This window comes from Vipera berus, assembly GCF_964194415.1.
Source record: "Vipera berus genome assembly, chromosome: 2".
NCBI classification, from domain to species: domain Eukaryota; kingdom Metazoa; phylum Chordata; class Lepidosauria; order Squamata; family Viperidae; genus Vipera; species Vipera berus.
In genome coordinates this window covers 115,495,255-115,521,900 of record NC_138203.1, presented here as the reverse complement: position 1 = coordinate 115,521,900, position 26,646 = coordinate 115,495,255, and the positions used below count along the sequence as shown (strand labels likewise).

The following is a 26,646-nucleotide window of genomic DNA, read 5'->3' as shown; positions in this document are numbered from 1 at the left end:
GGCCCCATCCTGGTTGTTGATTTAATGGCTGCCAGGGCCCTCACTGCTGTTTTTTTATTATTGAAAAGTTTTTCAATGCATTTTATCTTTAACAATCCCTCCCCCCACCCCCCACCCAACCCTTCCTAGCCCTCCCTAACCCTCCCCCATCCCCTTTCCCCCTCCCCCATCCCCGACTTCCCAGAGCTAAATACAAGGTATAAAAGTAAAAAACAATCATAAACAACCATATGCTATCAACAATAAGCTATTAAGTCTATCGCACTCTAGCTCATATAAATGACTACAAGCAATACTAATATCACATCAAAACTTATACAAATGCTAAATGAAACTTTTTGGTCCCATATTTGTTCTGGATGTAATCAATCCACTTTTTCCACTCCATAATATAACGTTGTTGCGAATGGTCTTTCAAATAAGCCGATATCTTTGCCATTTCCGCCAGGTCAGAAACTTTTAAAGTCCATTCTTCTATAGTCGGCAGTTTATTTATTTATTTATTTTATTTATTTATTTGTTTTTTATAAACCGCCCTTCTCCCGAGGGACTCGGGGCGGTGTTCCTCCTGCTTCCAATATTGACCTACTAAAAGTCTTGCTGCCGTAATTAAGTTCAACATCAACTTAGTGTCTACAACAGTAGTATCCGTAATTATGCCTAATAAAAACAATTGCGGACAAAACTTTATCCTTTGCTTAAATATCTTCTGCATATTCCACCAGATTTTAATCCAAAAAGCTTTAACCTTTTTACAGGTCCACCATATATGAAAGTATGTTGCGTCTTCGCCACCACACCTCCAACATTTAGGTTGATAGTTTGGATACATACTTGCAAGCTTTTTAGGATCTAAATGCCACCTATAAAACATTTTATAAAAGTTCTCTCTTAAATTTTGGGCTTGCGTAAATTTTACGTTCCTCACCCAGATCTTTTCCCAAGTATCCATTGTGATAACTTCTTGAATATTCTGAGCCCACTTTATCATACAATCTTTAACAAGTTCTGTTTCTGAGTCAATTTCTATCAATGCAAGATATATCCGTTTGATATGTGCTGGACCCTGATTTCTAATTTGCTTTACCAGATTTTCATCAGTCATTGAAAAACCAATTTTCTGATCTTCTTTCCACCTGGCCCGTAATTAACCATATTGAAACCAGGTTTGAACAATCTTCTCTTCTCGTAGAAAATTATACGGCTTCAAACACCATACGTTCCTCTCCAAACTTAGGATTTCCTTGTATGTAGTCACATCATGTTTGAACCCAACATTTATATTTTCTATTGCGTGTTTCGGTATTGCCCATAAAGGTATCTTGTAATTTAACTTATGTCTATACTTTTTCCAAATTCTCAACAAAGCATGTCTAAAAATATGCACCTTAAACACATTATCTACCTTCTTATCATACAATAAATATGCATGCCAGCCAAATAACAAGTCGTGGCCTTCAAGATTTAATAATCTCCCTTGTGTTAAATTAATCCAATCACTTATCGCTGACAAAGCAGCAGCTTCATAGTATAATTTAAAGTTGGGCATTTTGAGACCACCTCTTTCACGCGTGTCCTGCATAATCTTAAATTTAACTCGTGGCCTTTTCCCTGCCCATACAAATTTATTGATACCCTTTTGCCATTCCTCCAAATTTGAGTCCTTTTTAAGAATAGGTATCATTTGAAATAAGAATAAAAATTTAGGCAAAACATTCATTTTCACTGCTGCAATTCTTCCCAATAGAGACAATTGTAATTTTTCCAACTTTCCAATTCTTTTTGAATTTTTCCCCATAATTTTTCATAATTATTCTTATATAACTTTGCATTTGAGGGTGACAAATACACCCCCAAATATTTAACCCTTTTAACAATCTCAAATCCAGTTAACCCTTCTAAAAGGGCCTTTTGCGATACTGTCATATTTTAGCCAATATTTTAGTTTTTTGTATATTAACCTTGAATCCAGAAACCTTCCCATATTGCATTATTATCTCCATCAGGTCCACAACAGAATTTTTTGGCTGAGTCACCGTAACAACCAGATCGTCTGCAAACGCCCTCAATCTATAATCCTGATCTCTAATTTGAATTCCCTTAATTTTTTTCGAATTCCGTATTATAATCAATAATATCTCCAATGTTAAAACAAATAATAAAGATGATAACAGACACCCTTGTCTTGTGCCCTTTTCAATATTACATACTTCAGTCAAACTATTATTTACTATTATTCGGGCTGTTTGTTTTTGATATAATGCCCTAATTGGTTGTAAGAATTTATCCCCAAAATTCATTTTATCTAATACTTTCATCAAAAAAACTGCTGTTGACCCCACTGGTCCTGCTGTATGTTCAGGGGTTGCACGTTCGGGCCCTGCTGCTGCCACCCTTGCTCTTGTTGTCCTCCCACGAGCTTCTGATCTCCAGGCTTCTGCACCACCCCCAGCTGTTGCAAGGCCTCTATTAGCTGGGGCAAGCTCAGAGGTTGTTAGCCCTTCACTTGTGGGGGTTCCCCAACCTCCCATTGCTGCAGAGGCCCCAGGTTGGGGTCCTCTGTCTCTGTGGGTCTTGAGGGCCTGGCAGGGGACTCCTGGGGCTGGCAGGCAGTCTGGTCTGCATACAGGATTTTCCACTTACCCAAATTCTCAGTGGCAGATGGTCTGGCAGCTCTCCACCATTCTGCTTGTGGGGGCTCCGGCAGTGCAGGCCTCTGTAGTCTCCACTGGAGTGGTTCCAGTCTGACGACCAGCTAATCTCTGCTAACTGCTTGGATTCTGCCCCCAAATGGGAGTCCTGCAAAAACTCATCTTCCCACAGCATGCTGTCTTTTAATTCCTGCTCTGTGCTGTCAGCAGCTGCCAAGTCACCATCTCCAAGTCGATTGTCTTTTCCCATGATATAGATTCTCCCCTTAAAATAAATTTTAAAATGACAAAAAATCTTACATTTCAGTTAGTTATACTTTGCACAATACATTTGGACATATGGACATATATATTTATCATCTTCCTGCCTACCCTCCCCCCTCTCCCCTTGGATTTTGGACACACCTGGGTATCGGCCATGGTGGGAGTGGCTTGACTTTTCCATTTGCAGCCCCATGGAGGTGGGAGCTCTATGGGGTTTGCCTACCCAGAGGATATCTGGTCCACCTCCAGGAACAGAGTTGCAACCCGTCGTGAGAGGGCGGGGGGGCGGCCTGTCTCTGGGGCCACCCAACTGAGTGGCAGTGAAGTTGGGTGGGGACCTAGATATCTGTCTTCATGTTTCGATCCTCCCATGGACATAACTAATGGGACGCCTATCCTGGACTTGCTAGACTCATGCGACAATATACTAGCACGGACTTATATGCCCTCAGGGGAGCCCCCCTCTCCTGGGTGCGACCCGCCTCCTTAAACACTCTTAACCTCGATGACGGGCCCGAGTTTTGGGACCCTGAGAGATGGCTGGGCAGGGGCAGGGGCCGTCAACATAAATTTAATAGAAGGCCTCTGATCATTTTTTTATCTAAATTTTTTACGGGGTTAGGGAGAGGGGTGGGTGATAGGGGTTGTCTGGCTTTGGGGGGTGGCCAATCAACCATGGCTCAGGCCAGACTTGGGTCCGACCGCTCGGGGGGAGAACGGGGTGTGGTTGTCTCCGGGGCTCATGAGCGGGTCGTGGGATTACCGATTCCCACGATGGGGAATGGCAGCAGGTGGATAGACAGAGGGCCGTATCGTTACCGGAAGGGCCGTCTCCGCTATTTGCAAGCGGTGAGGCGCTCCGACCCTCTGCCTCTTCCTCGAGGTTCCGGGAGCGAGGATGTGCAGCCTCCTGAGCTCCGGCTGGTGTACCTGAATGCCAGGTCCGTGGTTAACAAAGCTCCCCTCGTCAGGGATTTAGTTGAGGGTGAACACGCGGACCTGGCTTGCATCACAGAGACTTGGTTGGGCCCAGAGGGTGGGGTCCCTTTGGTTGACCTCTGCCCACCAGGCTTCCGGGTGCTACATCGGCCACGAGCTCATGGTAGGGGTGGGGGTGTGGCGGTGACTATGAGGGAGACCTTATGTCCGCGGGAGACCACCGTTCCTCAGATAGTCGGGTGTGAGTCTCTCTTTGTGAGATTTGGTTCTGAGGCGCAGTTGGGCTTGCTGCTGGTGTACATTTCGCCTAGTCGCACAGCGGCAGCCCTGCCCGAGCTGCTCGATATCCTCTCGGGGTTGGTGGTTGAGTTTCCCAAACTTATTGTTTTGGGAGACTTCAATCTACCATCCCTGGGAGGCTCATCTGAGCTAGCTCGGGAGTTCATGGCTTCCATGACGGCCATGGACCTGACGCAAGTAATTTCTGAACCTACTCATGAGGGAGGCCACACCCTTGACCTGATTTTTTTATCTGGACGGTGGTTGGATGATCTTGGTGGGGGCTCTCCATTTATTATGCCCCTGTCATGGACCGATCATCATCTCCTGCGGCTGGTCTTCCGGTTTGCCACCCCCCGCCGTGGGGCTACGGAGCCAATTAGATGGTACCGCCCCAGACGCTTAATGGATCCTGATAGATTCCAAGCGGCGCTGGGGTCCCCACCTGCCTCCACTGCTCACAACTCGGCGGATGTCTTAGTGGAAGCCTGGGAAAGGGCAGCCACTGAGGCACTTGACCGGGTTGTACCCTTGCGGCCCCTGACCCGGTGCAGATCCCAGCGAGCTCAATGGTTCTCCGCGGAGCTCCGGGAGATGAAGCGTCGGAAACGGGGCCTAGAGAGCTGTTGGAGGTCTAGCCGATCCGAACCCGACCGGTTGCAGTTAAGAACCCATATTAGGTCTTATCTCGCAGCGATGAGGGTGGCGAGGTGTAATTACTTCTCCACCCTCATCGCGTCCGCAGATAATCGCCCGGCCGCCCTGTTTAGGGTGACTCGCTCACTTCTTAATCAGGAGGTGAGGGAGGATCCCTTGCAGGGTCGTGCCGAGGAATTTAGTCAACATCTGTCGGATAAAATCGCTCGGATTCGGACCGGTTTGGACTCCAGCTGGGCAGAGTCTGGCGATCAGGACACGGGCGGTCTTGTCAATGTTATCTGGGAAGAGTTTGATTCTGTGACCCCTGATGAAGTGGACAGGATTATGGGGAGGCTGAGCTCCACCACATGTTTATTGGACCCGTGCCCTTCCTGGCTGGTTTATGCAGCTAGGGAGAGGACACGAGGCTGGCTCCAGGCGGTTATATCTGCTTCTCTGAGTGAGGGTTATTTCCCCACCGTCTTGAAGGAGGCGGTGGTGACACCTCTCCTCAAGAAGCCTGCCTTGGACCCAGCTGTATTGAACAACTTTCGTCCAGTCTCCAACCTTCGCTTTCTTGCGAAGGTTGTTGAGAGTGTGGTGGCGCATCAGCTCCCTCTGGTCCTGGATGAAGCGGATTATTTGGACCCCTACCAATCGGGTTTCAGGCCCGGGTACAGCACGGAGACGGCATTGGTCGCTCTGGTGAATGATCTCTGGAGGGCTCGGGATAGGGGATATTCCTCTGTCCTAGTCCTATTAGACCTCTCGGCGGCTTTCGATACCATCGACCATGGTATCTTGCTGCGGCGTCTCAGGGGATTGGGAGTGGGAGGCACAGTTCTTCAGTGGTTCTCCTCCTATCTCCTGGGACGCTCGCAGTCGGTGTTGGCAGGGGGGCAGAGGTCGACCCCTAGGTCTCTCGTTTGTGGTGTTCCTCAGGGGTCGGTTCTCTCGCCTCTCCTGTTCAACATCTACATGAAACCGCTGGGTGAGATCATTCGTGGTTTTGGAGTTGGGTATCATCAATACGCCGATGATACCCAACTTTTCTTTTCTACCCCAAACCACCCCAGTGATGCCCTCGCTGTGATGTCCCGTTGCCTGGAGGCGGTTCGGGTCTGGATGGGGAGGAACAGACTTCAACTCAACCCTGACAAGACTGAGTGGCTGTACATTCCGGCATCCCGGGACATTCAAAATGTTCCATCTCTTTCTATGGGGGGTGAGCTTTTACCCCCCGTGGATAGGGCTCGCAACTTGGGAGTCCTCCTAGATTCACGGCTTACTCTGGAAGACCATATAGTGGCCGTGACTAGGGGGGCTTTCGCCCAGGTTCGCCTGGTGCGCCAGTTGCGGCCCTATCTGGACCGGGATGCTCTGTGTACGGTCACTCATGCGCTCGTGACCTCTCGCCTTGACTACTGTAACGCTCTCTACATGGGGCTTCCCTTGAAGACCACTCGGAGGCTCCAACTGGTACAGAATGCGGCCGCGAGAGTTGTCCTGGGAGTTTCCCGGTACTCCCATGTTACACCTTTGCTCCGCGAGCTGCATTGGCTACCAGTTGTCTTCCGGGTGAGGTTCAAGGTCCTAGTCATGATCTTTAAGTCCTTACATGGCATGGGTCCGGGTTACCTCGGGGACCACCTGCTGCCGGCGTCAATTTCCCTCCGCCCAGTACGTGCCCACAGAGAGGGCCTCCTCAGGGTGCCTCCGGTCAGGGAATGTCGACTGGTGGCCCCCAGGGGGAGGGCCTTCTCTGTGGGCGCTCCGGCATTATGGAACCAACTGCCGGTTGAGCTCCGGATGGCATCAGACCTCCGATCCTTCCGTCGCGGGTTGAAGACCCACTTATTTGAATTAGCTGGTCTGGCCTGATGGGGGAATATGGGTTTTTAAATTGATTTTTAGTATTTATTATTGTTGTTTTTAATCAGGCACTGGTTTAATTTCCTTTTAACTTTTGTATTGTTATTTATATATGCCCTGTGAACCGCCCTGAGTCCCTAGGGAGAAGGGCGGTATAGAAATCAAATAAAACTAAACTAAACTAAACTAAATTTCCAGCATCAGGACAGAAGATGGTTGTATAATAGTAATAATTAGATGTTTTCTTCCATGGGACAGAAAATTGTTCCTTAAGTAGCCTTTATTAGTCTTGGTATATTCCCTAGAAGAGAAGCATTGCCAGTCTTCTGCAAAGTACTATTTCTGGCATACCTGCTACCTATCCAGCTAGTTGAAGCACTGACTGCTTCTGCATACCAGTTTTCTCTCATTTCTCTTATCAGCCTTGCTACTTGCTTCTTAGTTGTCAGAACTGTTCTGAGGGGTGTTCCATGGCTTCTGAATTCTTTGTTCTTCCCAGGGTGGACTTTATGAGGCTGTCAATGAAACCTACAAGATTCTCATTCCCATCCATGAAGCCAACCGTGACTTTAAGAAGTTGGCAGTTCTGCATGGGAAACTGCAAGATGCTTTTAGCAAGATAACTGGCCAGGTAAGAACATTCTGTAGCATAGTTCATTGCAGTATCTCATTTTAGGAGATGTATTAGGGTGGTAATCAAAAGGAGCATTAACTTCTCTCCTTGGATGTTTTCCCAAACATTATTGTGTTCCATTTTATATTGTCTATCAGAAAAAATAAACACAGGGTAGGTTGGCACATCATTTAAGCTGTAGTTTGTTAATTGTCATAATGAAAGGCCAATGTAATCTTGAAATACATTAGAAGTATTGCATGCAAACCTGTAGGAAACAATTCCATTGCACTCTGCACTGATAAGATTACAGTTGGGTTGTTACATTCAGCTCTAAGCATTGTACTTTAAAAAGATCATGGAAAGCTGGAGTAGGTTCAAAAAAGAGACTAAAAATGACGAGAATTCTGGAAACAATCTCCTATGACTACCATGTAAAGGAGCTGAATACATTCAGCTTGCAAAGGAGAAATCTTAAGTGACCTACAGATACACAAAGAGTCTGCCATATGCAAGAGTGGTGCCAGGTTTTCTGTTAAACCTGAGAGAGGGATAAGAATCAGCAGGTTGAAATGAAAACCTTGGTTGGATATTTGGATTAATTTTCTGATGGTAAGAGCTGTTAAGTGTAGCTTCTACTTCCTTATACTGTAGCTTTTCAAGTGGTATTGGATTTCTCCTTGTTAGGGAGGGTTAGTGAATTCCTGCTTGGAGCAGGAAATTGAACTACATAACCAATATGATCCTTTCAGACACATACATCTTATGATTCTTTGGGTCTATAAAATAAGTCAAAATGTTTAGACTCCATACAGTACATGAAATAGAAACCAAACAAGCCACACCATAGTTTAGTTAGTGTGAGTTGAGGACCATATTGAATCTATTTGGATAACTTCATTAAAAGTTTTCACTGCTAAAGTTATGGGGCAGTAGTTTGGATATCAGGACTAAAAGAGTTCCTTGAAGGGGAAATGAGGCATATGGCTTTATTGTGATATCACTATTTCATATCATAGATTCCATAAAGAAAAATGGATGGACAGGGAAATAAACACTTGTTTATACACTCTCAATTTTTCATAAATATTCCATTTATTTCTACACATTTCATTGTATAAATATGGATGAGGATAAAAAGTGCAGTTAGGAATTGATAAGAATCATGCTAATTTCAGATATCTTCAGCCAATACTGTTTTCCCCTGGGGATAAATATTTCAGTGTCTCAAATTGGTAATTCAGTGAGTTAGGATGCTGAGCTTGTCGATCAGAAGGTTGGCAGTTTGGCGGGTCGAATCCCGAGTGCCGCATAGCAGAGTGAGCACCTGTTACTTGTCCCAGCTTCTGCCAACCTAGCAGTTCGAAAGCACATAAAAATGCAAGTACAAAAATAGGGACCACTACAGTGGGAAGGTAACAGTGTTCCATGCGCCTTTGGCGTCTAGTCATGCCGGCCACATGACCACAGAGACATCCTCGGACAAGCGCTGGCTCTTCGGCTTTGAAACGGAGATGAGCACCGGCCCCTAGAGTCAGAAACGACTAGCACACATGTGCGGGGGAACCTTTACCTTTACCTTATGCTAATTATATGGTCAGATCCTGCAATTGATTTTCTTTCGTTGATGAACATCCTTCATCAAAATTAATCAAGTTCTGGCTGTTGCCAAATGTATTTTTGACCAAAGTTGTGATAAAATTGATGACAAATTCATAAGTGTCAAATAGCTATTGAAAAATAGGTGGAATATGAATTACATTACCACAAGGAGTACTTGATCAAGTTCTGGGTTGTGCTCAGAAAACCTTTACTGCATAACCATGAAAGTTGTTTCCTCCTTATAATTACACCAGTGCATAAAAATAATGTATTCAATAGACAGTGAAAGTGCACAGAGATATCCAGATAGTAAATATAACAATAGCAACTTATGTTAGGATAAAAAAGGATCTCATTACAGGTAATCCTCAATTTAAAGCCACATTTGGGGCCAGAATATTGGTCACTAAGCAATGTGATTGTTAAGCAAATTATCATATCAGCAAACCTGATTTAATGACCACTTCAACACAGTGATTCAGTGAATCATATAGTCATTAAATGAATCATGCAATCAAGCAAATCCAACTTCCCCAATTGACTTTTCTTGTCAGAAGCTGGCTGGGAAGGTTGCAAATCATGATCATGCAACTGCAAGACACTATAACCATCATAAATGTGCATCAGTTTGCAATTATGCCTGAATTGCAATTATGAGATCACGGGGGGGGGGGGTGCAACAGGCATAACTTTGAGGATGCGTCATAAGTCACTTTTTCCATTTGAACCATTATCAAATGAATAGTCGTAAGTCGACTATTTATAGTATCAGGCCCTTTATGAACAAATCACTGAGACAAGACTCCTGTCCTCAGTTCATTCATACCCACTCTCTCCATCTGGAGAATTGGTTGAAGAATTGCCATTCTCTTGCTAACTTCTCTCTTTGTTTTTAATTTCCTACTCAACTTCTCTGCTCTTGATGCGGCCTGGTCCTGATTTGGTGAGTTGTAAACTATCGTAAACTGACACTTTGCAACAGCAAAAAAAATATTTAATTTTTACAAATATTTAATTTTTTTAACAAAGTAAGAGACTGACACTATAGTGACTTGCAAATTCTGTCATTGTTTCAGCTTATGCCTACAGAAGTCCAAAATTAAGTATGTATCAAATGTAAACTACTTGAATTATTAGAAGTAAAAGTAAAGGGTCTAGAGGCAACTATAGCCACTCTGAAATTCAATGAACCAAGTGAGAAATCCCAACCTAAACAAAAAAACTACACCAAAATAAAACATAGTAGGAAGCAAACAGCTTCTTAAAAAAATGACCCCATAACAAAAATCGGTATACACAAATTGAACACAAACAGCTTCCATAAAAAACAACCCTATATACCTAATGGAAATATGTCACTATTAGAAGAAAATAACAACCAAGAGCAAAGCCCCTACTATCTACCCTAGCCCACTCCAGTGAAGCCCCTGTGGAATTGAACAATCGCTTTCATAGCCTCCCCCTGGAAGAAAATATGCAGACACCTATAAAAGAGCAGTCAGCAGTAGTTTCTTAAAAAAGAGGCACAACCTGTACGACAGGAAGAAAAGTATCCCAGACTTCCCTAAGAAAAAAAAGTGAATATTGGTGACAGGACATTCAATTCTTAGGGGAACAGAAACTATAATCTGCAGACCAGGCAGTCAATTTAGGGAGGTATATTGTCTCCCTGGAGCAAAAATCAAACATGTAACTGAGTACCTTACTAAAATAATAAACCCCTTTCTTCTCCTACATGTGGGGACCAATGATGCAACAATGAATCTGGAAACAATCACAAGAGATTACAAACAGGTAGGGAAGAAAGTTAAAGAATTAGGAGCACAAGTGATGTTTTCATCTATATTTCCAGCAAAAGACCAACATCCAATGAGGGAGCAAAGGATTTTGGAAATGAACCACTGACTTAAAAACTGGTGTTGTCAACAGAACTTTGGCTTCCTAGACCATGGTCTGTAATAACTAGATGAAGGGCTACTGGCAAGGGATGGACTGCACCTCACAAGAACTGGAAAGAATATATTTAGAAAGTGACTGACTTATTTTATCAAAGGGGCTTTAAACTAAAATTGAAGGAGGAGGGGGAGGGGCCCCCAATCTTCATGACCTTTAGAACCTAATTCCAAGCAAAAACCACTAGATCACATTAGGAGGTAGGAAGTAAAGAGTAAAGAAAAAGAAGAAATAAAAAAGAAAAAGAAAAATGAAGTACAAAGTGATGGGAAGGATGGAAATACCAGTTACAATGTAGGAGACATAAGAAACATGCCCAAGACCCATAAAGGACTCAAATGCCTATAAACTAACACTCAAAGTTTAGGGAGCAAACGGTAAACTTGAAGTATGGTATTAGTACATGAAAGCAGATATGATATAGTTGCCATTACTGAAACTTGATGGGATGAAACTCATGACTGGAATGTACTGATGGAAGGATACAAAGTATTCAAAAGGAACAGATGCAACAAAAGAGGAGGTGGAGTTGCATTATATATAAAAGATCACTACATCGCTACAGAAATACACAAAACCAAGGATGAAAACCTAGAATCCATATGAGTCAATATAAAAGAAAAAGGAATGACATTGCTAGAGGCATATATTACCCCACCAAGCAGAAGAATAGATGAACTTTTTACTAATCAATAAATGTATGTAGGAAACTAATGGGAGACTTTAACTACCCTGATATCAATTGGGAGACAAACTCTGCAGCAAGTGGGAGATTGGACAGATTCCTAACCAACTTAGCTGACAACTTTGTCATTTAAAAGGTAGAGAAGTGACAGAGGGATTTGAAGTCACCGGAACCTTGAGCAAGAGTGATCACGTCATATTAGAATTCAATATAACGCAAACATAAGAAATAGAATATAATCCAACCAGTGTCTTAAACTTTAAAAGAGCTGATTTTAAAAACTCAGAGCAAGACTAAGAAAAATTCCATGGATAAAAATCCTAAAGGGGAAAACAACTCAAGAAGTATGGGAGGCTCTGAAAAATATAATCATAAAAGCCCAGTCCAACACAATACCACTGAAAAAGAAAAGTAATAAATCCAAGAAGAAACCAGCATGGCTGCATAAACTGAAAGACAAAAAGTATAAGTATAAAAAATGGATAGAAGGACACATAATTAAGACAGAATATCAGCAAATAGCCTGAATCTGCAAAGATGAAGTCAGGAAAGCAAAGGCTTAGAATGAACAAAGACTTGCAACAAAAGTCAAAGATAATTTTAAAAAAAGTTTCATCATATAAGTAACAAGAAAAAAGTTGAGGAAACTGTCAGTCCACTAAAGAGAGAAGATCACAAGGAAGTAACAGGCAGTGGAGAGAAAGCAGAGCTGCTTAACTCATTCTTCGCATTAGTCTTCATGCAAAAATAAACTATAGCCTAACCTATCAAAAAATAACTAAAAGACGGATTAGAAATAAAAATTAAAATAAGCAAGAAAATGGTAAGAGAACACCTGTTTAATCTTGATGAATATAAATCACTGGGATCTGATGGATTACTTCCCAGAGTTATGAAGGAGCTGGCAGATGTTAGAACAAGTGGACCATATCTTTTAAAAAATCCTGCAGCACTGGGATACTACCAGAGGATTGGAAAAGAGCTGATGTGGTTCCCATCTTCAAAAAAAAAAGGGGGGAGGGGAACAGATCCAGGAAACTACAGACCAATCAGCCTAACATCAATACTTGGGAAGATACTGGAAAAAATAACTTTAAAAAACAGATCTGTGAACATATAGAAACAAAGTTATAATTAAAAGTCAAGCAAGGGTTTGTTGATAACAGATCATGCCAAACCAATCTTATTACATTCTTTGACAAAGTGTCTAAATTAGTAGACCAGCGAAATGCTGTGGACATGGTATACTTAGACTTCAGCAAGGTATTCAACAAAGTAGACCACAACCTACTTGTTGGTAAACTAGAAAAATGTGGGATAGACAGCATCACCACCAGATGGATTTGTAACTGGTTGACAATGTACTCAACGAGTAGTCCTTAATGGTACTACGTCTACATGGAGAAAGTAAGTAGCAGAGTAACACAAGGTCTCTCCATCTTAGGCCCAGTACTCTTCAATATTTTCATAAATAACTTAGATGAACTCATCAAACTTGTAGATGACACTAAGCTGGCAGGAATAGCCAACACCCCAGAAGACAACACCCCAGAAGACAAGCTCAGGATCCAAAAAGATCTTGACAGACTTGAACAATGGGCCATATCCAACAAAAAGAAATTTAATGTGGAGAATACCAAGATTTTACACTTCGGCAGGAAAAACCAAGGGTACAAGTATAGATTAGGCAAAACCTGGCTCAAAAACAGTAACTCTGAGAGGGACCTTGGAGTCCTAGTGGACAATCACATAAACATGAGTCAACAGTGTGCGACAACAGCCAGAAAAGCTAATACAATCCTTGGTTGTAGAAACAGAGACATAGAATCAAAATCACATGAAGTATTAGTACCACTTTATAAAACTTTAGTAAAACCACACCTGAAGTACTGCATCCAGTACTAGAGAAAAGAAGAAATAGGGGTGACATGTTAGCAGTATCCCAGTATTTGAGGAGCTGCCACAAAGAAGAGGGGTTCAACTTATTTCCCAAACCACCAGAAGGCAAGACAAGAAACAATGGATGGAAACTAATCAAGGAGGGAAGCAACCTGGAATTAAGGAGAAACTTCCTAACAGTGAGGACAATTAACCAGTGGAACAGCTTACCTTCAGAGGTTGTAGGTGCTTCATCATTGGAGGTTTTTAAGAAAAGACTGGACAGCCACCTGTCTGAAATGGTATAGGGTCTTCTGGACCGGAAGACCTCCTTCAAGCACATTTCATGGGGTGCAGAAAGAGATTGATCTTTATTGGCAAATGATGGTCCCTGAAAATACCTTCAAAATCACAGGATTACCTGGATTGTTCTTTGTGGACACAGTGCACACAGAATCAGGCAAGAATATAAACCCACACTTAATTGTAAATGCATATGTTATTGATTGTTAGCTGTCCAGAGTTCTTAAAATGAGGAGCTGAATAAATGTTTAAAATAAATAAATAAATATAAACTGGATTCAAGGAAAGAATTGCTGAGAGTGAGATAGGTAGCCAGGTTAGAAAGACATGTTATAGTTAAGGTTAAAATTTTCAATTTAACTTTGCTGTTTTATTTCTCCCTCCATTCCTTTAGATTGCTTTAGAGAATGTTTGGAACGTATTTCCGAGTTGGTTTTTATGGCAGCAAATTTGGAGACCTGGATGAACAAGAGTTTGTCTACAAAGAACCTTCTATCACTAAATTAGCTGAAATTTCTCATCGACTTGAGGTAACAGCTAAAATATCCTCAAAGGAGATATAGATGAAGCAATTTAGTGAATATGTAAGAGAAAACAGAGATTGAATTGTGAATGGGAACACAGCACCAATTGCATCTCTTTAGAGTGTTTGCATGGACAGTCTTGCTCATATGCCTTGGAAAGAACTTGCTGAAAACAAAATTCCATTCTTGGCTTTCAGAAATCTATGCAAGTAGTCCTTGACATATGACTGCAACTGAGCCCCAAATTTATGTTGCTAAGTGAGTTTTGTCCCATTTTGTGACCTTTCTTGCTACAGTTGTTAAGGGAATCCATGCAATTGTTAAATTAGTACTAGGTTACTAGGTGAATCCGGCTTCCCCATTGACTTTGCCTGTCAGAAGGTCACAAAAAGTGATCACATGACCCTGAGACACTTCAGCCATCATAAATATGAACTGATTGGCAGGCTTCCAAATTTTGAGTATGTGACCATAAGGATGCTGCAATGGTCATAAGTGAAAAACAATCATAAGTCACTTTTTTCAATGTCATAACAATGAATGGTCACTAAATGAATGGTTGTAAGTCAAGGACTACCTGTATACATTGTGCAATATGCATATGCAGGGTGATCAGAGTTGCTGATCTACATACATTCTTATCTAGGAAGCAGGATCTCCCTATACAGAAGATAGCTGTTTTCCAGTACTTGAAGAGTTGCCACAGAGAAGAGGGGTTGATTCATTCTCCAAAGCACTAAGGACAGGACAAGAAGCAATGGGTGGAAGACCTAGAACTAAGGACAAATTTCCTGACAGTGAGAATAATTAATCAGTGGAATAGCTTGTCTCTTAGAAGCTTTGGGTGCTCCATCACTGGAGGTTTCAAGAAGAGACTGGACAATGATTTGTCTGGAATGGTATAGAATCTCCAGGGGGTTGGACTAGAAGACCTCCAAGATCTCTTCCAACCCTATTATTCCTTGCTCTATGTTCTAAGAACTTTGTAGATAAAATTCTGTTGATTTGTTACCTTTTTCCTTTCTAATATCATGATGACAATTTACCAGTATTTTGCTTTCAAATTTTAGTATTCCATTCATCTGTGAAAAGATGGTAAATGTGGGTGTGTTACATTGGCATAAACTTTTTCAATATTCATTTGTTCTGTATCTGTATTGGAGCATAGATTGGGACTCACCCTTATAATGAGAGACTTGCCTGGGCTCACATTCAGATTGTATAATTTGGGGGGTTGTGTCCAAACATTGATTTATGCACTCTTCTTTAAAAACTTCAATTTTTTTATTATTTTCATGTTAATAGTAGATGATTTGGTAGCCCTCTAGTGTGAAAAGCAACCACTCCAGTTCATTTCAGTTGACTGAAGATCACTAGTACCTATTATGTCAATCTTAGGTCTTGATATACCAGTGATTTTAATTTTAATTTAATTTAATAATATTTATATACCGCCCTTCTCCCTGAGGACTCAGGGCGGTTCACAGGGCAAAAGTCAAATACAAAGTACAAACATTAAAAAGAGATTAAATAATTGCCCAAGTTAAAACAATTAATACAATAATAAAACCCCAAAAATAAAATTAAGAATACAAAAAAATAAAAACCCCACCAATCCCCATCAGGCTAGGCCGGCTTGTACAAACAAAAACGTCTTGAGATCGCGACGAAAGGAGCGAAGATCAGGCGCCATCCGGAGCTCTACCGGCAACTGATTCCACAGCTCCGGAGCGCCCACAGAGAAGGATCTCCCCCTGGGCGCCACCAATCGACATTCTCTGATCGGTGGCACCCTGAGGAGGCCCTCTCTGTGGGAACGCACAGGGCGCAGGGAGCTTGATGCCGGCAGCAGATGTTCCCTAAGGTACTCCGGCCCCATGCCATGAAGGGCTTTGAACACCATTACCAGTACCTTGAATCTCACCCGGAAGGCAACTGGCAACCAATGCAGCTCACGGAGCAAAGGTGTAACGTGGGAGTATCGGGAGACTCCCAACACAACTCTCGCGGCTGCATTCTGTACCAGTTGGAGCTTCTGGGTGGTCCTCAAGGGCAGCCCCATGTAGAGAGCGTTGCAGTAGTCCAGACGAGAGGCCACGAGCGCATGAGTGACCGTGCATAAATCATCCCGGCTAAGATAGGGCCGCAACTGGCGCACCAGGCGAACCTGGGCGAAAGCCCCCCTAGTCACAGCTCCTATATGGTCTTCCAAGGTGAGCCGTGAATCTAGGAGGACTCCCAAGTTGCGAGCCCTATCTACGGGGGGTAATAGTTCACCCCCCATAGCAAGAGGTGGAATGTCCGAATAGACCCGGGATGAAGATATGCAAAGCCACTCAGTCTTGTCGGGGTTGAGTTGAAGTCTGTTCCTCCCCATCCAGACCCGAACCGCCTCCAGGCAACGGGACATCACGTTGAGGGCATCACTGGGGTGGTTTGGGGTCGAAAAGAAAAGTTGGGTATCATCCGCGTACTGATGATACCCAACTCCAAAACCACGAATGATCTCACCCAGCGGTTTCATGTAGATGTTGAACAGGAGAGGCGAGAGGACCGACCCCTGAGGAACTCCACAAACAAGAGACCTCGCGGTCGACCTCTGCCCTCCTGCCAACACCGACTGCGAACGTCCCTGGAGATAGGAGGAGAACCACTGTAAGACTGTGCCTCCCACTCCCAGTCCCCTGAGACGCCGCAGCAAGATACCATGGTCGATGGTATCGAAAGCCGCCAAGAGGTCTAATAGGACTAGAACAGAGGAATATCCCCTGTCCCGAGCCCTCCAGAGATCATTCACCAGCGCGACCAATGCCGTCTCCGTGCTGTGCCCGGGCCTGAAACCCGATTGGTACGGGTCTAGATAATCCGCTTCATCCAGGACCAGAGGGAGCTGATGCGCCACCACACTCTCAACAACCTTCGCAAGAAAGCGAAGGTTGGAGACAGGACGAAAGTTGTTCAATACAGCTGGGTCCAAGGCAGGCTTCTTGAGGAGAGGCCTCACCACCGCCTCTTTCAAGACGGCGGGGAAGCTACCCTCACCCAAAGAAGCCGATATAACTGCCTGGAACCAGCTGCGTGTCCTCTCCCGGGCTGCATAGACCAGCCAGGAAGGGCACGGGTCCAGTAAACATGTGGTGGTGCTCAGCCTCCCCATGATCCTGTCCACTTCCTCCGGAGTCACAGAATCAAACTCATCCCAGGTGGTATCGACAAGACCGCCCGTGTCCTGATCGCCAGACTCTGCCCAGTCAGAGTCCAGACCGGTCCGAATCCGAGCGATTTTGTCCGACAGATGCTGGTTAAACTCCTCGGCACGACCCTGCAAGGGATCCTCCCTCACCTCCTGATTTAGGAGGGAGCGAGTCACCCTGAACAGGGCGGCCGGGCGATTATCTGCGGACGCGATAAGGGTGGCGAAGTGGTTAGACCTCGCCTCCCTTATCGCAGCGAGATAAGACCTAATGTGGGCTCTTAGTCGCAATCGGTCGGATTCGGATCGGCTAGATCTCCAACCGCTCTCTAGGCCCCGTCTCCGACGCTTCATCTCCCGGAGCTCCGCAGAAAACCATGGAGCTCGACGGGATCTGCACCGGGTCAGGGGCCGCAGGGGTACAACTCGGTCAAGAGCCTCAGTGGCTGTCCTTTCCCAGGCTTCCACTAAGGCATCTGCCGAGCTGTGAGCAAGGGAGGCAGGTGGGGACCCCAGCGCCGCCTGGAACCTCTGGGGATCCATTAAGCGTCTGGGGCGGTACCATTTAATTGGTTCCATACACCCACGGCGGGGGGTGGCAAAACGGAAGACCAGGCGCAGGAGATGATGATCGGTCCATGACAGGGGCATTATAATTGGAGAGCCCCCACCAAGATCATCTAACCACCGTCCAGATAAGAAAACTAAGTCAAGGGTGTGGCCTCCCTCATGAGTCGGTCCCAAAATTACTTGCGTCAGGTCCATGGCCGTCATGGAAGCCATGAACTCCCGAGCCAACTCAGATGATCCTCCCAGCGATGGTAGATTGAAGTCCCCCAAAACTATAAGTTTCGGGAACTCAATCACCAGCCCAGAGAGGACATCGAGCAGCTCAGGCAGGGCTGCTGCTGCGTGACTAGGCAAAAGGTACACCAGCAGCAAGCCCAACTGCGCACCAGGGCCGCATCTCAGAAAGAGAGACTCACACCCGACTATCTGGGGAACGGTGGCCTCCCGCGGACATAAGGTCTCCCTCATAACAACAGCCACACCCCCACCCCTACCCTGAGCCCGAGGCCGGTGCAGCACCCGGAAACCTGGTGGGCAAAGGTCAACCAGAGGAATCCCGCCCTCTGGGCCCAACCAAGTCTCCATGATGCAAGCCAGGTCCGCCTGCTCACCCTCGACCAAGTCACGGACGAGAGGAGCCTTATTAGAGACAGACCTGGCATTCAAATACACCAGCCGGAGCTCGGGAGGCTGCACACCCTCACTCCCGGGACCTTGGGGGAGAGCCAGAGGGTCGGAGTGCCCCACCGCTTGTAAACAGCGGAGAGGCCTTCCCTGAGATCGATACGGCCCTCTGCTCCTACATCTGCTGCCATTCCCTGATGTCGTGGGGATAGGTAGCCCCACGACCAGCCCTGGAGCCCCAGAGGTAACCGATCCCCGCTCCTCCCCCCTGCGATCTGCATCAGCACTAGCCAGAACAGAGGTTGTTGGATCGCCCCCCTTATCCAAACAACCAAAAGAACCCTCCCGCCTCCCTAACCCCCTAAAAAATTTAGACAGAAAAATAATCAGGGGCCTCTTATTAGGTCTACGTCGAAGGCCCCTACCCGTGCCCAGCCTACCCGTGCCCCCTACCCGTGCCCAGCCAACCTATCTTGGCAGCATCAGACTTTCATTTTGCCTCTATGAGCGTCAGTAGCCATTTGAATTTAATCCTCTGTCACTCTGTGCTTTTTACCCAGTAGCTTGTTGGATACTCTCCAGGCAGGCAGGCTCATTGTCTGCTATCATGGTTTTGGTTATGAATGTTTATTTTCTTTTTCTTGGCAAAATACTGGAGTGGGTTGTCATTGCTGCCTTATGGCTGAGCCTGAACCCAGGTTTGCAGGATCTTGGGCCTGGGTGGAAACATGCAGTTCTAACTTATAGGAATAAAGACATATGAACTATGTACAATTTGCTAACTATATTGATGAGAGTCCTATGTATTTCACCTCCTTTTTTAAGTAATGGATTGGAGAGCGGGAGGGATCCTCTGCTGACACTTAGAAAATGTACCCCATGCTGTGACAGGCAGCATAAGATAGATAGATAGATAAATAGATAGATAGATAGATAGATAGATAGATAGATAGATAGATAGATAGATAGATAGATAGATAGATAGACAGACAGACAGACAGACAGACAGACAGACAGACAGACAGAGACAGAGACAGAGACAGAGACAGAGACAGAGACAGAGACAGAGACAGACAGACAGATCGATCTCCTAGGCAGTATCTTACATTTGGGCTGTGTGTGTGTGTGTGTGTTCTAATTCTTCCTAGGGAGAATCTTCTGCATTTTTTCCCTATATGCTCTTCCTCCCGCAGGGCGCTCCAACTGAGATATAAGATAAGTTTATCATGGGTACTGGAGTGAGACATTGATGTATCTGATTCATATTAACTTTTATATTGATATAATTATATAAAATATAATTAAAAACTACAAAAATACTTTGATTCTATCGAACACAATTTTAGGAAGAAAAACTGGTTATTGGAAATGCTCAAAATTTCATATTAATTTTGTTCTACTTGCCACTTAACTTTTAGAAATGTTGAGTTGTTCTTTTGAAGTATGTACCAATAATATATACTTGAAAACTAAAAGGAGTGCAATGGAAATGGGTATTATGACGATCCTCCTCCTCCTCCTCCTCCTCCTTCTTCTTCTATAAAGTTATTTTTGGTACATGTTTCTGGTAGTAGTTGACATACCAGCAGATGGGCCGGGCTGTGCATCTCTCCACATTTACATAGCGTTATCCGCTAAGAGTCTCCACTTGAGCATATTTGTTTTACACATAGGCATTCCAACTCTCAACCTATTCAGGGTCCTCCAAGTAGTATAAGGGAGGTCAGATCCTTCAGGCATATCATCCTTAAATATTATTCTTGGCTTGATAGTCCTCTTCTTCCATCTTTTAATTAAGTTTTGTTTTTGTGTACCCTCAAGAATGTTTGTTCTTGCCATAAAGCTGTTCCTAGATCTGAATTGATGGGCTTGGGGCATATGTCTGTTCAGAGGATGTCGAGGATCATTATCGAGGATCATTATCGTGTTTAGTTCTCTCAACATCGGCAGCTACTTCTCTCCTGATCTTAGGTGGGGCAATGCCCAGTGAGAGGATATATTTTCTCAACTGGGGTAGGTTTGAGACAACCTGTCACTAAGCATATTGTTTCACTGGTGATAATATCAACTTGTTGGCATGTTGAGATGCGCCCCACACTGGAGCAGTAAACCTGAAAAAAACAATTATGATTGTAAAATTGTAAGTTTCCAACAAGTTTGGAAACACATCCATTCTTGGTCAATTATACAAAAGACTAAGGAGCTATGTGAGTTTTGTCTTTAACAGAATTTTGGATTATGTCTGTAACATTGTTACACTGCAAATACCTACTGCAGATAAAAAATAGTCTAGGTAGGATCCGCTTCACTGGGAGGAAGGAAGGAAGGAAAGAAAGGCGTCTGTAAAGGAAGAGGCTGTGGTTCTAGAATTGGTTTTGTACAGATAGTCCTCGAGTTATGAATGTAATGGAGCCTGCCCATTCCATTCTTAACTTGAAAATTCGTGGGAGTGAATCTCATACCTCACATGAGATCACTCCCTTGCTCATTAAGACGCAGGGCTTGTTAAGTGAACATGAGGCATCTCAGGGTGGGGAAAGCCATGGAGGGCCTAGTGATAGAACAAGTCCCCAAGGCCTCCCCAACCCACTAAGATACTTCATGCTTCCCCCTCCCTTCATGCTGTGCCAGACTCACCTTGAAAAGATCTGTCCCCTCTCTGCTGCGGTTCATGCTGCTGCCTGGATCTGAGGCTGGGAGACATTTCTGCATGCCTCCAGAGGCCAGATCCGGGCATTGGAGGCCTTTTCCAGGCTGCAGTCACTTGAAAGTGAGGCTGGGGGAATGCTTCCGCGTGCTTCCGGAGGCTCGATCTGGGTGTCGGAGGCCTTTTCCAAGCCTCTGGCACCTGGATCTCCAGGCCTGGAGCAGCCAAGAGGGCGAAGGATCTTGATCTTCACAGGGTGTGTATTGAAGGCCTAGTGCATTTTATAATTAGTATTTCATACAGTTCTGGCATTTACAACAAAAGCCCTAAACGGAAAACACTAACTCTTTTACTGACTGGATACTTTAAGCCAGGAATGAGAAAACTGATCCCACAGGAAATATTGAACTATCTTGTCACTAGACATGTGGTTAATCCTCATTATGATGACCTGAGATATCCAGAATCATCTCAGACCTTTTTGCCTTGCAAAATTGTCCTGTTTTGTTTTCCATTCATTCAGGAGTTTTATGCTGAACGTTTTGGGCATGAAATGGTGGAAATCATCAAAGGTTCCAATCCTGTAGACAAGACCAAACTGGATCCTAATAAGGTAGATTCTACTGTATATAGTATTAGATGCGACTATTTTACCATTGGACTGTATGTTTAAACCAAGAAGATATGAGCGGAAAGAAGCTGTGGATCTCTAGGTATAGCAATTCCTAAGTATTACTAGTATAGCATTCTAGGTAAGAAGTGATTTACCATATTTCTTCTTCCATACGACATACACCACAGTGGAAATACCTTTAGGATTTCTCCTCTCATTCCATAAGCTACACATCTTGCCTATAAATTACTGAAATTGCAAGGTTATCAGAATGCTTGTCCTGTTTCTCCCCTCCAAGAATCCAATGCTGCTTTGGGGCAGCTGCTCTCTTCTCTGCTCACTTGCCCTTGTTCCAATGATAGCCTGAACTCCAAGCAAACAAGTGCCTGATGCAACAGTGCTGAAAGGATGCTGATCCTGTCTTGTCTTGTCACAGGCATACATCCAGTTGACTTATGTGGAGCCTTTCTTTGACACCTATGAATTGAAGGACCGTGTCACGTATTTTGACAAGAACTACAATCTGCGCACCTTCATGTTTTGTACCCCTTTCACATTGGATGGACGAGCACATGGGGATCTGCACGAGCAGTTCAAGCGCAAGACTCTGCTCACCACTTCTCATGCTTTCCCGTACATCAAAACCCGCATTAATGTCATCCACAAGGAAGAGGTAACAAGAGAATCAGCTCATGGAGCTTACAGGGATCACAGTTACCGAGAGTGAAAAAATTGTAGAATATGGTTTGTATGCAAAATTCACCTTACTGAAGATGTCAGTTTTCTGTATTTTATGATGTATGGAAGTAAGCTTGAAAGTGTTTCAGCAGTTTAATTTTTAAGACCTCAGAAAAGTTAAATTCTTTCAGACAGAGAAATGGCCAGAGAATATTGCACTGTGTGAATGCAATGCAGATTTCTCCAAGTATAGCATTCCCAGGCTACACTCTGTAGTAGGTCAATTGTGAATAAATTATGCAAAATAGTAAATGTAAGAAAATATTCATTGTAAATTAAATTATGAGATAGAGGTCAGGCAGTTATAACCCTTCTACTGTATGTAGAGCTCATGAATCCATCTTTTCCTAGTGCAAAACTTGGATTGGAACTAATTTTATATATTTTTTGTATTTATACACATAGTTTTAAGCACAAGGAGGTAATCCTCTGACAGTTTTGTTTAAGTTTGCCTTGTCTTGTCTCCAGATTATTCTTATTCCTATTGAAGTAGCCATAGAGGACATGCAGAAGAAGACTCAGGAATTGGCTTTTGCCACCCACCAGGACCCAGCTGATGCCAAGATGCTGCAGATGGTGCTTCAAGGATGTGTTGGAACTATAGTCAACCAGGTACCCAAGCACGGAATGGGAAGAACTGTTTTATTGCAGGCCAAGTTAGCAAAGTGGGGTTGAATCCTCTTGGCAGAGATAATAGTTGAGGAACAAAGATGTTGCAAAATGAAGGAAGCATGAGATATTACATAATGATGGATATATGATACAGCAACTGCAGAAGACTCTGAAATTTAAGTTTGGGAATGTGTATAGCATTGAGCAGCATTGACTGTGTTTGTCAGTGACCTACAGTAGAATCTGTATAGAGGTTGTCACTGTAGGAGAGCTGTGTTATCAGAAGCAATGGAACGGCCAGTCTGATATATGACTGGGATGAGGCAGGGTATTCAAGGTGATTATATTGATGCAGTGTCTATCAGTGGGCTTCCAGGTACAATTCAATGTTGATTGTCATCTCTAAACCCCTTCATGGCTTAGGCTCAGGCTCTGATTACCTACAGGACTGCCTTTCTTCTGAGGCCAGCCATTTCTGCACAACCAGAAATGTAGAATTGATGTATTCCAGGTCCTGGTTATAAAACAATATCATTTAGGAGACATGTTTTCTCTGTAGCTGTGCCTGCCCTGTGGAGCAGTATTTTCTCTGAGGTCCGTATGGCCTCATTCGTGCTGTATTTTCATAAAACATTAGCAAAGTGCCTCTTTCAGTGGGCCCTGAAGCAGGATGAAATGATCAGCACTCTTGATAGGGCATCTTGGATTTATTATGACTGAGTTTGGTGTAGGGTCTATGCATTACTGTTTTCTGGGTTCTTGTTTTATTTTATTTTTTATTTTAATGTGTATGCCTTTTAAAGATACTCCAGTAAATAAGGTAGCATTCAGGTTGATAATTAAATAAAAATAATGATGTCTAAGAGTGGCCTAAAATTAATTGATACAGGTGGAATGGCAAGGGAAGGAAATCTTCCCACTTGTATCCCAGATTCTGACTTCAATTCAGGCATTCTTACCATACTTCCTCTCCATGCCTTTCCTGTTCCAGGGTCCTCTGGAAGTGGCACAGGTATTTTTGGCTGATATCCCTGATGATCCCAAACTCTATCGACACCACAACAAACTCCGGCTGTGCTTCAAAGATTTCACTAAGAGGTAATGCACAATGACAGCTGTCACAATACCATAGGCTCCATGCACGATTTGGTAACTACATTTATACGCTGTTCCATCATATTTAGGGCCTTACAAAAATAGAACATTAACTAAAAATAATTGCAAATAATGTTAATAATGTGCAAGAACAGAGGATAAAGGAACATTACATAACTTCACTAAAATATATTTAATTTATAATTGCAGTAGATTCAAATGCTCATAATGTAAAGGCTTGGGAAAATAAAGTGAGCTCCACCCAAGCAGACCTCTAGGCCACGGGTCAGCAATCCGTGGCTCTGGAGCCGCATGTGGCTCTTTCAGCCTTCTCCTGCGGCTCCCAGTTTGCAGAGAGAGACAGAGACAGAGAGAGGCACTTGCGCTCCCCCCCCCTCTCTCTCTCTGTGTAACTCATGCTGTTTTCCGAGAAGCTGACAAGCTTATTGAGTGGGGCTCCTGCCTTTGCTGCGTCTCCACAGGAAGCAGCAAAAAGCAGGGCAGGAGAGCCAGCCCAATAAGAATGTGTGTCAGCTTGTCCGAGAACAGTGTGAAGCTAGCTTGCCAGGTGAGCAGAAGATCTGAGAGAGGGAGAGAGAGGGGGAGGGAGGGAGGGAGGGAGGGAGAGAAAGAGAAGGGGGGAGAGAGAGAGAGAACTCATGCACAGCAGCCTCTATTTCTTTTTAATTAAACTCTTCAATAAAGTTCCCCTCCTCACATGCGTGCGCGCATTTTGCAGCTCCCAGTGTGTTTTTTTTTCTCTGGGAAACAGGTCCAAGTGGCTCTTTGAGTGTTTAAGGTTGATGACCCCTGGCCTAGGCAAAACTTTCAATATAGATAGCTATCCAAGTATGATGTGTTACATCAGAAATGACCTCCAAAACATACATACTTCTCCCATTAATGCAGATGCAACTGTGTGTCATCCCAGTACATCATTGTTGGGCTTTACATGAGGCTGAGATCCTCATGTGCTTTTCCTCCCTTTGCAGAGAACCATTTAGATAATAGAGTCAAGAAATGTCTTTTGGAGCAGCATAAAAAGCAACTGCAAGATGATATACCAGAAATGGTCTTAGGGAATGAAGGGGATTTCCTTTGCAAGTAATATTGGGAAGGTCAGTGAAAAGACATATACAGAATTTGTGCAGGACAGAAAAAGATTTCTTAGACAATAACTGTCAAGTTTGTGACGTATGGGCTTTTCAAGTGACTCTGAAAGTTTGCTTCTTGGATACAGATTTCCCTGATTTACATCACAGTTAAAATAACTTCCAGCTATGCTAAAGGAAAATCAACTGGAATTCTGTTTTACAGAATTAGCTTTCCAAAACAATGCTGCTTTCCAGAATAGCAGCTCTGGGGGGAGGTGGTTATGAGGATTCAAGCATAGGAATGGAGGATGCCTCTGCCTAGAAGGAATGGAGGATGCCTCCCTAGAAGAGCTAAAAGAATACTCTGCTTTTACTGTGTTGACTTGTATCCTGTTTCCACACAGAAAATATATCAAAGTAATATATATCCAAGTTAATAAAACTGTTGTGAGGATCTCAAAAAATCAGCAGAGTGCAGTGCCCCAAGGGTCTGACTGTGGTTGGGGAAAGGTGGGTTCCTTTAATGGACTGAAAAGAGCCAAGTAAAAGGTCCTTTTCAAATATGGGGCTCACCAATGACTGGCCTCTCTCTGTCTGTTGATAAAATAAGAAGAGATTCCTGTGTATACCTTCAGCAGGTGGCAGCATCTAACCAACCATATCTAATCTCAGAAGCTAAGCAAAAATGTTCTGGTTAGTCCTTGGGTGGCAATCCTTCAGAAAGTATGTAGACATGTTCATAAAGTCACCAGCATTCAAGTTCAGCTCAAAAGTGACTTTTACCCTCTTCAGGTTATAGGAGGTAGTCAGGATAAATGCAGTATTTTCTCTTGAGAGCTGGGGGTGGGTGGGGGTAGAGGCAGGGGGCAGGGAAACTTCCCTAATTTTATACCCACAACAGCAACTGCACAGAGACAGGCTGGCTAAAAAAATAGGACTGGCTCAGAGAGCTTGACAGGTGAAGGTGGATTTTTATCTGGCTCTTCTGGAACAGTAAAAGAAGATAGATGAAGCGGCTCTTACATAATCACTTGTCAAGTAACAAAGCTGCCTCAATTCATTTGTGTCAGTATCTCTTTTTGAGTATTTGATACAGCTGAGCATTCTTCTCCACTCCTACCCTGACCCGTGATCATTTTATTTTTATTTTTTTTTTAAGTTTTATTAGTTTGTAAGAATTACAATCTTTAGAGCTTAGTAAACAACATGTTGTCTGGGTTCACATATTTAACATTAACTTCTTCAGTACTGCACAATC

At 43.7% G+C, this 26,646-nt stretch overlaps 1 protein-coding gene across 1 annotated transcript in view; it reads left to right on the top strand.

The window, feature by feature from the left end:
* DOCK6 (dedicator of cytokinesis 6) overlaps positions 1 to 26,646 on the top strand; it is a gene marked incomplete at its 5' end in the record, with an annotated part of 204,374 nt that overhangs the window by 169,932 nt on the left and 7,796 nt on the right. The window contains 6 exons of the mRNA XM_081316526.1: positions 7,144 to 7,275; positions 14,083 to 14,208; positions 21,760 to 21,849; positions 22,286 to 22,522; positions 23,056 to 23,199; positions 24,191 to 24,297. Coding sequence (XP_081172652.1) covers positions 7,144 to 7,275; positions 14,083 to 14,208; positions 21,760 to 21,849; positions 22,286 to 22,522; positions 23,056 to 23,199; positions 24,191 to 24,297 — 836 coding nt within the window. The remainder of the gene's footprint in view (positions 1 to 7,143; positions 7,276 to 14,082; positions 14,209 to 21,759; positions 21,850 to 22,285; positions 22,523 to 23,055; positions 23,200 to 24,190; positions 24,298 to 26,646) is intronic.